The 11354-nt window shown below is 47.8% G+C and overlaps 1 protein-coding gene across 1 annotated transcript in view; it reads left to right on the forward strand.

Moving 5' to 3' along the window:
- GRIN2B (glutamate ionotropic receptor NMDA type subunit 2B) overlaps nucleotides 1-9274 on the forward strand; it is a 401817-nt gene extending 392543 nt beyond the window's left edge. Inside the window, exons 11-13 of the mRNA XM_045554290.1 lie at nucleotides 571-758; nucleotides 3294-3532; nucleotides 5922-9274. Coding sequence (XP_045410246.1) covers nucleotides 571-758; nucleotides 3294-3532; nucleotides 5922-7790 — 2296 coding nt within the window. The 3' untranslated portion in view covers nucleotides 7791-9274. The remainder of the gene's footprint in view (nucleotides 1-570; nucleotides 759-3293; nucleotides 3533-5921) is intronic.
- Nucleotides 9275-11354: the final 2080 nt, after the last annotated feature.

Raw genomic sequence — 11354 nt, forward strand, 5'->3', positions numbered from 1 at the left:
TTGTAATGTCAAACTTTTGCTCTCACATGAGCCTGTGCCACCACCATCCCAACCCCTCACCTCTGTCCTTGTGCTGCATAACAGAATATTGGAACATTTCTGACCACAAAAATAGTATTGCACGTCTATTGGAACACATACACCTACACTTATTCCCACTCTGGACTGTAATAAACTGAAAAATGAAAAATGTTATATAAATCTAACCCATGCTATTTGTTGCTATCATTGTGGTGGTTACTTTTCATTATTTCTGTTATTATTTTTATTGATTCCTTTTTACTCCTTCTCCTTTTCAGACACGGTTTATGAGTTGGCTTCAGGCCCAACTTACATTTTCATCATTCCCAGTGGGAGGAAAAGAACTTCTCTTTTCAACCTGAAATCTCATAAAGAACAGCCTGGGATCTAGGCTTTAGATTCTGGCAGAGTTCCAACTTAAACCTTACTTTGAACCAGTTCTCCCAATAGTTTGCTGGAACCCTATTGCTTCATGTTAATGGCCCCATAGGTAGTTTTGTTCTGAAATTCCTCTGTTGGATTTTGTTTGTTTGCCTCTTTCTTGCACAGGAAACTGGATGCCTTCATCTATGATGCAGCAGTGCTGAACTACATGGCAGGCAGAGATGAAGGCTGCAAGCTGGTGACCATTGGCAGCGGGAAGGTCTTTGCCTCCACTGGTTATGGCATCGCCATCCAGAAAGACTCTGGGTGGAAGCGCCAGGTGGACCTTGCCATCCTGCAGCTCTTTGGAGATGGTAAGTTAAAGAAAGGGAAAAGTGCCCATTTGTCCTCTACCAACACCCAGTACAAAACACCGACATTTTCTCCTTCATATCTTTAACATGTGCATTTTCAGAAAAGCATTTCACAGTCTGTTGTGAAGTTTGGGGGTATATATTAGTTTTCTTATTGCTGTTATAAGAAAGGACCACAAACGAAGAGGCTTAAACAACAGAATGTCTCATCTCACAGTTCTGGGGGCTAGAGGTCTGAAATCAAAGTTTCTGCAGGGTTGGGTCCTTCTGGGGGCTTTGAGAGAGAATCTTTTCATGCCTCTCTCCTAGCATCTGGTGGTTTGCTTGTAATCTTTGCCATTACTTATCTTGTAGAAGCATCACCCCAATCTCTGCCTTCATGTTCACCTGGTGTTCTACCTGTTTGCATATTTTCCCTCTGTACCTGTCTGTGTCTGAATTTTCCTGTATCTTAATAATACCAGTCATATTGGATTAGAGGCCCATGCTACCCCAGGATGACTTCTGTTTAACTAATTGCATTGCAATGATCCTATTGCCAAATAAAGTCACATCTTGCGGTCCCGGGGATTAGGACTTCAACGTGTGGGTTTAAGGGAGATAGTATAAAATCTTTCAACCCCTAACAAGGTGAAAGATGAGGGAAGAGGATTAACGTAGTTTGTCAAGGAGGTATGTTTCTGGGTTGCAGGCTATAATCAAACCTTCAGAGATAAACGGGGAAAGGCTGGTATTAAGTTGTTCCAACCAATCATCTCACATGTGGCCGACACAGTAGATGGAACTGTGGAAGGTCTCTGCTCTTTATGTGCCCAGAGAAAGGGCAAGGAAATAAGCTTGTGACCCTCTACTTATTCTTCCCTCCCCTCTGTCATGCTCTCTCAGCTGCAAGAGGCAGGAGTCAGGACTGGACAGCCTCAGAGGCGGACACCCTCAGCCACTCCCTAGTGTCACCCTGGTGCTGACTGAGCAGCCAACTTGATTTGGGAAAATCTCATCTCCTATTTCATTATACTCCTGTCTTCTGCCTCCCTCTTCACTTTGCTGTCCAAAGTACTGACTCTTTCTGTTAGCCTCACACAATCTAATCCAGTTATGGATGAGCAGCCTGACTCCACTTGGCTCCACCTGCCATCAGCCAAGTGGCTCTCTAAATTGTGTCTGCAGAAGCTCTGCTGCTAGGGATGAGGTCAGAAGCAGACAGCCACAGGTGGATTTTGAGGCTCCAGGAGAAGTGGGCTGCTCCACTAGTTAGGAGAATCATAGTTTGTTCAAAGAAATGAGTAAGAAGTGATTTGATTAACATTGAAAGGAGGGGGGTATCCTAGCTGGAGTGTTAACAAGCCATTTTGGTATAAAAGCATCTGTAATTTTAGTGTAGCTGTCACTTAAAGGCAATAACGGAGCCTATGTCTATCAGGAAGAGCAGCAGCAGAGATGATGTGCAAAAGTTACCAAAGCTTTAGTCAGATTATGCAAAGTTCAGATTTTTGACCAAATTGAAACCATTGGAATGGGCAATTTTCTTCATGAGATTTTCAGGATTTTGTTTGTCTATGATGGGATGCACTCTGGCTCACATGATTTCTTTTACTTTCCTTTTGCCTGGGATTTGTATCTTTCTACTTCCGAGTATCCAGCAAAGGGAATAAAGGTTATTGAAATCTTACATGAATTGAAGTAATCAAAGCATCCTTAAGTAATATTAAAAGGAGGCAGGTCTGAATTTGGTGGTCTAATTTTACCCAACTTACTCCTCTTTGCTCTTTATATTTATGTTTTCCTCTACACTGGAGATCAGCAAATCTGAGGGGCCCTAGGGAATTAATCAATCTCTCCCTGTCTCTCCTCTCCCTACCCAATCTTCTTTGCGCAATTTTAGGAGCAATTTTCGGAATCATTTGTTTGATTATGTTATTCCCCACTGTCTATAAAATAAAGTGCAGAGCACTGAGTCTGATACTCAGGTCCTCAGCACTCTTGCATCAATCTTTTTTATTCAGCTCTTTTGCCTACTGTTACTCTGTCTGAACTGTTCTGCATGCCTTTCCCTAAACAAGCCTTGTGTTTCCCCATTGATCATGCTATTCCTGCTGCCTGGATTGCCTTTTTGCACAATGTAAATTAAAATTCACCTGTCTACCATGCCCACCTTCAAGTCTACAATTCATGAAAACCCACTAGCCATGCCATCCACAGATTTACTCTCAATACTTGGAACTCTTGTCACCTGCATATAGCTTGTCATATTAGTTATTTATGTACCAACTTTTATTGGACACCAGAAGCAACATCTCATGTCTTTGTGTCACCTACAGTACTCACATGAAGTCTTCATCGAATACTTATCAAGTACATCGATGAATTGATATATAATGGTATTAACAAAATTACTGTTATCTTTCTCTGTTCATTTTCTTTCTTTTTGTCTCTTTCTCAACATGTTTTTCTCCATCTTCCCCAACATCCCCCTCTCCCCCTTTTCTCTACTCCTTGTCTCTTTCTATCTGTTTTCCTTCTCTGTTCTGTCTCCAGGGGAGATGGAAGAGCTAGAAGCTCTCTGGCTCACTGGCATTTGCCACAATGAGAAGAATGAGGTCATGAGCAGCCAGCTGGACATTGACAACATGGCAGGAGTCTTCTATATGTTGGGGGCAGCCATGGCGCTCAGCCTTATCACCTTCATCTGCGAACACCTTTTCTACTGGCAGTTCCGGCATTGCTTTATGGGTGTCTGTTCTGGCAAGCCTGGCATGGTCTTCTCCATCAGCAGAGTAAGTGCTTTGATTTAAATGCCTACAGCTTGTTAAAGACAGCTTAGCCTAGCACTGTGGAAGGCAGAGAGACCCAAGAGGGCACTAACTCCAGTCTTACGTTGTGAAAGCAAGAAACCACGGCACGTACATTTCCCCAGGAATTTGTATGATATAATTTCAAGTGGCTCAGAAAAATGGGTGACATTATATTTCCTTCAGAAACAGCTTTCTGTGTGAGATATGGGCATTCAGTTCTCTATAAGAACTGGCAGATCTATCAAAATGGAAAATTTGGCTTTTTACCAATTGCCTTTCATCACCATTAGTTAATTCTATATAGGTTGCATTAATCATTTAATCCCTTTAAAAATCACATTTCTATTTAAATAATGAAGTGCTACATATTTCTCTTATTCTAATGTACACAAAGGTTTATTATTATTGGTGATTTCAATGTTCCACTCTGTGTTTTAACCATGTGTGGGTTATGAGGAGTTAAAGAGCTTAACAGAACCTACAGAAATAAGTTCTGACTCATAAGAAATTTACATTCCAGAAACTTCTTTAATTGGAGCAAGAGCATAACGCTTAGGTCATTCATTATTCAGGTCTCTCTTCTTCATTTCTAGCCCAAAGTTAGACATTAGGAACACAGTTTTATATATGAACAGAAGGTCACAGGGAGGAGTTTCTTTAAAAAAAAAAAAACTGGGCTTCTTTTGATTTTGTTAATGGAGTTGTGAGACTCATTCATGAGAGATGAACTCCAATATTCTTTAAGAATTGAGATCCACAATCTGCATGTGATCAACTTCGACTCAAATGGAGTTATGTAAGAAAAGTGGATTTCTCATTAAATTGTTTCATCATTTGATCATTTTCCTATAGCATTTTACTGCTAGAGAACAATTTCTCCATTTCCTCTCTGGTTGTGAGTTAATTCAGGCCACTGAGTAGCATCAGGGCAGGAAGGTGTAAGTGTGGCAGTTATGGTCCCTGAGCCAGGTTGTCCCACTGTGTAGCCCTTCCCTAAGGTCTCAGATAGATGCCAGAAGCAATGGGAGCTGTTGACCTGTAATAGAAATCCCACTCCTAACCCTCTGACACGATTAATGCCTCTATAGAGGAAAAATGCTTGGCATTTTCTCCTAGCCTTGATCAGAAGGGTTAGAAGGAAGGACTAGGAAAGCAACTGGAGTAATCACACCTAAAAGATCTATCTTGCTGATGCCCTGGGGGACAATGAAGCTCACCTCCTCTAAACCTTTCTTCTTTCCCACATAGCTGCCATTCTCTTTCTAAACCTGTTTTGTCTCATCCCCATCCAGTGGGACAACTTCCCTTTCCAAACTAATCCCCTTTGTTGTAAAGGCACAATTCAAACAACCACCTCTTCAAATACCTTCCCTTGCCAGGGAGAAAATTCCAAGTTTGCCCAAGGCAGGGAGCAAGATGTGAGCAGTAGGATGGCTTGACTTTAGAATTGCACATACTGAGCCCTCCAGGAACCCAACCCATTTCCTCTCCTGGATGGTGTTCTTCAAAGCCCTGCCCAAGGAGCTATATGCAGGGAGTGCTGGATCAATACTAATTTGTTAAGACATTAATTATTTATGATAATATTAAGTGAGTGAGAAAGTACAAGAAGGAAAACAGGAGCCAAAGAAAGAACAAATGAGAGAATTCAACAAGGGAGTAATTTATTCCTATTTAGTACTGGGTATTTGTCCCAATTCTTCCCTCCCACAGTGTAGAACACAGCAGGAGAAAAATCCTTCTTTGACCCCAGGGCTTCCTAATTCTCTCTCTCTGTGAATTTTGTTCACGCTTGGCTCAAGAAGAGAATTGCTCAGCTGTTATTTGGTGACCAAAACTCTAAAAGCTGCTCAAAATTTGTCAGAGCTGGGAAAGAGTAGCAATTGGAAGCTACTGAGCTCCCCTGTGTTTTGCTGCCGGCCAAGAGTGGCCAGCCAGGGCAGAACAGCTTCAGCATCTATAGAGCGTTGCCATCTATTTCTGGGAGGCTGACGGTATTTTTTTGCTATGGATTGATATCATGGCCTCATTTTTAAGATGTAAAAATCTGGGCATAGAAAGGAAAATGAAGGTAAGTCAGTGGTGGAGTATCTTGCAATTGCAGTCTATTAGCTCAAGCTGCTTGGTAAGGCCACGCCCCCTCTTTCAGGGCCGGATCCCTGACTTTCGCTCCTACCGTGAAAGTCGCTACATTCAGATGGATAAAGCAGGCGAGCTTCTAGCCACATCTTTCTGAGTATGTTAGGCTGTCTGCTTCATGTTTTCCCTGACTTTTTCTTATGCAGTTGGGCAATCAGTGGTGAAAATATTCGTTCTGGCCACCCTCAGCCTCTCTGTAGACCTAATCCGTCCCATCCTGTTCTCGCTTCAGGGCATCTACAGCTGCATCCACGGCGTGGCGATCGAGGAGCGCCAGTCCGTGATGAACTCCCCCACCGCGACCATGAACAACACGCACTCCAACATCCTGCGCCTGCTGCGCACGGCCAAGAACATGGCTAACCTGTCCGGGGTGAATGGCTCCCCGCAGAGCGCCCTGGACTTCATCCGCCGCGAGTCGTCCGTCTACGACATATCCGAGCACCGCCGCAGCTTCACGCACTCCGACTGCAAATCCTACAACAACCCGCCCTGCGAGGAGAACCTCTTCAGCGACTACATCAGCGAGGTGGAGCGAACGTTCGGGAACCTGCAGCTGAAGGACAGTAATGTGTACCAGGATCACTATCACCATCACCACCGGCCCCACAGCATCGGCAGCGCCAGCTCCATCGACGGGCTCTACGACTGTGACAACCCACCCTTCACCACCCAGCCGCGGTCCATCGGCAAGAAGCCCCTGGACATCGGCCTGCCCTCCTCCAAACACAGCCAGCTAAGTGACCTGTACGGCAAATTCTCCTTCAAGAGCGACCGCTACAGCGGCCACGACGACTTGATCCGCTCCGACGTGTCCGACATCTCCACGCACACGGTCACCTACGGGAACATCGAGGGCAACGCCGCCAAGAGGCGCAAGCAGCAGTACAAGGACAGCCTGAAGAAGCGGCCGGCCTCGGCCAAGTCCCGCCGGGAGTTCGACGAGATCGAGCTGGCCTACCGCCGCCGGCCGCCGCGCTCTCCCGACCACAAGCGCTACTTTAGGGACAAGGAAGGGCTGCGGGACTTCTACCTGGACCAGTTCCGAACGAAGGAGAACTCGCCGCACTGGGAGCACGTGGACCTGACCGACATCTACAAGGAGCGCAGCGACGACTTCAAGCGCGACTCGGTCAGCGGCGGAGGGCCCTGCACCAACAGGTCCCACCTCAAGCACGCGGCGGGCGACAAGCACGGAGTGGTCGGCGGGGTCCCGGCGCCCTGGGAGAAGAACCTGACCAACGTGGAGTGGGAGGAGCGCGCCGGGGGCAACTTCTGCCGCAGCTGCCCCTCCAAGCTGCACAACTACTCGGCGGCCGCGGCGCCGGGGCAGAACTCGGGCAGGCAGGCGTGCATCCGCTGCGAGGCGTGCAAGAAGGCGGGGAACCTGTATGACATCAGCGAGGACAACTCCCTGCAGGAGCTGGACCAGCCGGCGGCCCCGGTGGCGGCGACGTCAAACGCCTCCACCGCCAAGTACCCTCAGAGCCCGACCAATTCCAAGGCCCAGAAGAAGAACCGGAACAAGCTGCGGCGGCAGCACTCGTACGACACCTTCGTGGACCTGCAGAAGGAAGAAGCCGCCCTGGCCCCGCGCAGCGTGAGCCTGAAAGACAAGGGCCGGTTCATGGATGGGAGCCCCTACGCGCACATGTTTGAGATGCCAGCCGGTGAGAGCACCTTTGCCAACAGCAAGCCCTCAGTGCCCACTGCCGGACACCACCACCACAACCCCGGCGGCGGCGGCAGCGGCGGCTACATGCTCAGCAAGTCGCTCTACCCTGACCGGGTCACGCAAAACCCTTTCATCCCCACTTTTGGGGACGACCAGTGCTTGCTCCATGGCAGCAAATCCTACTTCTTCAGGCAGCCCACGGTGGCGGGGGCATCGAAAGCCAGGCCGGACTTCCGGGCCCTTGTCACCAACAAGCCGGTGGTCTCGGCCCTTCATGGGGCTGTGCCAGGCCGTTTCCAGAAGGACATCTGTATAGGGAACCAGTCCAACCCCTGTGTGCCTAACAACAAAAACCCCAGGGCTTTCAATGGCTCCAGCAATGGGCATGTTTATGAGAAACTTTCTAGTATTGAGTCTGATGTCTGAGTGAGGGAAGAGAGAGGTTAAGGTGGGTACGGGAGGGTAAGGCTGGGTCGTGTGGCGCGCATGACACGGAGGGTGACGGGGGTGAACTTGGTTCCCATTTGATCCTTTCTTGTTGTTTTAATTTATTTATGGGATCCTGGAGTTCTGGTTCCTACGGAGGGCAACCCTGGTGACCAGCACCGTCTCTCCTCCTCCTCCCAGTTCTCTCCTCCTTCCCCCATCTGTCAGCCATTCCTGTTCCCGTGATGCCACGCCATCGGCCCTCCCAGCAGGGGAGGCTGGAGTGGGAAAAGGAGGTGCTGCATGCGGGCTTCCTTCTAGCAGGCAAGAGCTCCTTGCCGCCCACTTTGAGTGAAGCTAGGAGAACCAAAGGAGGCCACGTGAGCACAGAGGTAGCTTTTCCCCAACTGATCTTTTCGTTGAGGTGAGGAAGCAAAAGCATTCAAGTGAGACCATGTAGCGTACTGCTTGTGATTGCAAAGAGGCTTTGGCAACTCTCGTTGCTTAGATGATATCAGTCTTGGGATCATGTGCCAAGCAGAGGGTGCCAGGCCGTGTTTATATATAAGCCAAAAAAAAGTTTGCTTGTACTCCATGAGACTCATTAGTGGTGAGCTCGAATAAACGGTCACTGGTGGATGGGTGGATTCTTGAACAAACTGGAAAGTACATATAATAGTGTCCCCTGGTGCATTGGAGGCAAGAGCAGGTGGATCATTTGTGCGTGTGTAGCCATGTACACTTGCACACACGTGTAGTCAGGTGCTTCTAAATGTAGAGGCAACCTTGACTCTTTCAACATCCCTAAGCAATGTGCTTGCTTTGGCTTATATACAAACAGAGATGGTCACATGTTACCTGAATTTGGGCTGTCTCCCCTTCGCCCCTCCTGAATGAGGAGAATGGAAGTTCTTGACGAAGAAGATTCTGTGGTCTAGACAAAGAAGGTGGTGAGCAGTCCTGCAAGAGCAGGTACAACAGTGATTCCTCGGTGATAGCCAATAGTTGCAACCAGTTTGGGCCAAGAATTTTCCAGAAAGGCTAAAGGGAAACAGAACTAGCCGTAATTATTTTGCCACACTTGGGAACCTCAATCGGCCAAGGTTTGGGGAGGAGCTAGGTGAGGCTTTGAAGAAGAGGAGTCGTTTACGGTAGGGTAAGTGAGAGAGGGGGATGTTTTCAATGCTTTGATCCCTTCTTACTTAACCTGAAGCTAGACGAGCAGGCTTCTTCCCCCAGAACTGGTTACAACTGCTGCGGAACAGACAGCTGTGAGAAATGAGCTCGGCTTTGTGCGTGCAGCTCAGAGGCACAGAGAGAAGGGAAGAGACTTGGAAGAGGGGGAAGGGAGGTGGGGAGGGACTCTCCACCACCTCTTTGGGCCTGGCTCCCTGGGAATGTGACTTGAGCCCAGAGCGAACACTCTTGGTAGAGGCCCTTTCACCTTCCTGCAACACCTCCTTTCCCTCTCAGTTTGTACCATTCAAGAATAAAAAAATATATACATGTATAAAACTCCAGGGATGAGGGTGCTGGCAGGCATGATGCCCCCTTCACTTAAAGTTGGAAAATGGAGAAAGGAAATGAATCTTTGTCACTGCCGGTCCTGAAACTTGGGGTAGGGCTGTTCTGTGGGTCGGTTCCACTGTCCTGCCATCCTCCCCTGCATAGGGTGGCATCCAAAGAGCCCGGGGTCTGTTTGGAAGCTTGACTGCAGGACCGCCATGTTGCACACAGGACACACAAACCAGAAAGGTGCTCATCCTCCTCTGGAAGGAAGCTGCCATGTCTCTTCAAGTCACACCCTCCAGGGCTGCTCTTTGCCTTCCCATTTGCCCTGACTCGAGACCCTTCCTCATCCCCGCCCTTGACTGCTGCCCCCGCCCTCCTCCTTGATTTTTACCTCAGTATCTTTCATTTTAAAGCCAACTGAAGGCCTTGTAAAGCTCTGTTTTCTTTCTGAAATGAACGTGGGGGCAAGGGGCTGAACCTCTCACAGATGTGCAGAGACGCACGAGTGCTTTACCTTAGATTCAAGGAGAGACTTTGGGAGAGGACAGAGGGCGTGAGGCTTCTCCAGGAGGAAGAAGGCGAAGGGCCATCTAAACACCGCTTTGCCCCGACTCTGTCCGGGGGTCAGGGGCTCATCCCCTCATCTTCCTCTTACCTCACCCCTTTAAGATAAAAAACCAAACCAACTAACCTAGCGAACAGCAATCTAGAACCAAGGGGGCTTTTTCAGTCTCCACTGGCAACAGAAATCAAGATGGTGTTTATTTCATATGTAAATATTTTGTTTTCTAATTAATTTTGTATAGATAAAGTGTTCTCTTGTGAGTATTCAGGGTGTTGGGCTGGAGGGAGTGGGGTGGGGATGGGACGGAGGGGGAAAGTGTTTTCTTATGGGTTTTCATTTTCCATCGGGGGAAATTGTTTTGTACGGCTCATGCTTTGGGATGTCTGGAAAAGTGAATGTGAATGGAGGCCACTTTTGCTAAAAAGCCAGGGGAAAGGGATCTGTGTCCATGCCCCCTCCCCAGACCAGTCTTCTTACTGGTCTGTGAGAAATGTCAGTGCACTTTTACCTGGGCTTCACGGAGGGTCCGATCTGGCCCTAAGCAAACCCCGGGTCTGACTCCTATCTTCTATGTAGACCAGAGGGACCTGTGCTCCATGCGAAGACAGGCTGGTGGCACCATATTCCCGGTGTCAGTACCTAGGGCAGGAAAGATTCCCAAAAGGGCTTAAAACAGAATTGAGGTCATATTAACCTCCCATTCTCGGTGTGGCTGAGAGGTTTCAGGAAGTTCAAATCTCCTAGCAACCTCCTCTGACACTTAACAACCAGCTCGGTCATCTGAGGCTCTTCTTCCCAGTACTGGGCACTGCCCTTCTCCCTGGTCCACCCCCACCCTTAGAAATCAGCACCGCAGGCACACTCAGAAAATTTCCACTAACTCTACCTTTTGAAGCATGTGATCTCTGGTTACAGAGAGGTAGCGCTGGATACCTGTCTTACAAATTCGCATGCTTTTCTAGAAAAGATAACCAGATCCGCTCAAAACTCAGTGGCTAGATGATCCCCTCAGGAAAGTTGCTGCAGTTAGTTTTAGAGGTAGGAGGGTGGGTATGTGAGGCATGGTGCCCGCAGTGGTTCCCTGTTTGCCTTGTCCTCATTACTGCCAACAGGAAGGTGCTACTGGCCTCAAGCCAGGTGTTCAAAACCTGACCTTGGGTTAACCAGACAAATAGAATTTCTTTCACTGGACTGTTGGCTCTGTGGAGGGTGGCAGCCTCTCTCTCTTTACCACAGGATGAAATTTCCAAATCCATTTACCCAGAATATTACATTGCATTGTTTCCTATCTTCCCATCATGAAGGCTGTCAGCTGGATAATTTCATTTTTCTAAACCCATATTTGGCCCCAGTTGGTCATTTTTCTTCAACTGGATGTTTGCATTGGGACCAAGTAAGATATTCATGGTCTGCTCAGAGAAAGGAAAGGCTGGGCATTGTTAAGTTCTAGATGTTACTTAATTTCAGAATAACAAGCCAGTGAAATG

The sequence above is a fragment of the Lemur catta genome, chromosome 6 (assembly GCF_020740605.2).
Source record: "Lemur catta isolate mLemCat1 chromosome 6, mLemCat1.pri, whole genome shotgun sequence".
In the NCBI taxonomy this organism is placed as follows: Eukaryota; Metazoa; Chordata; class Mammalia; order Primates; family Lemuridae; genus Lemur; species Lemur catta.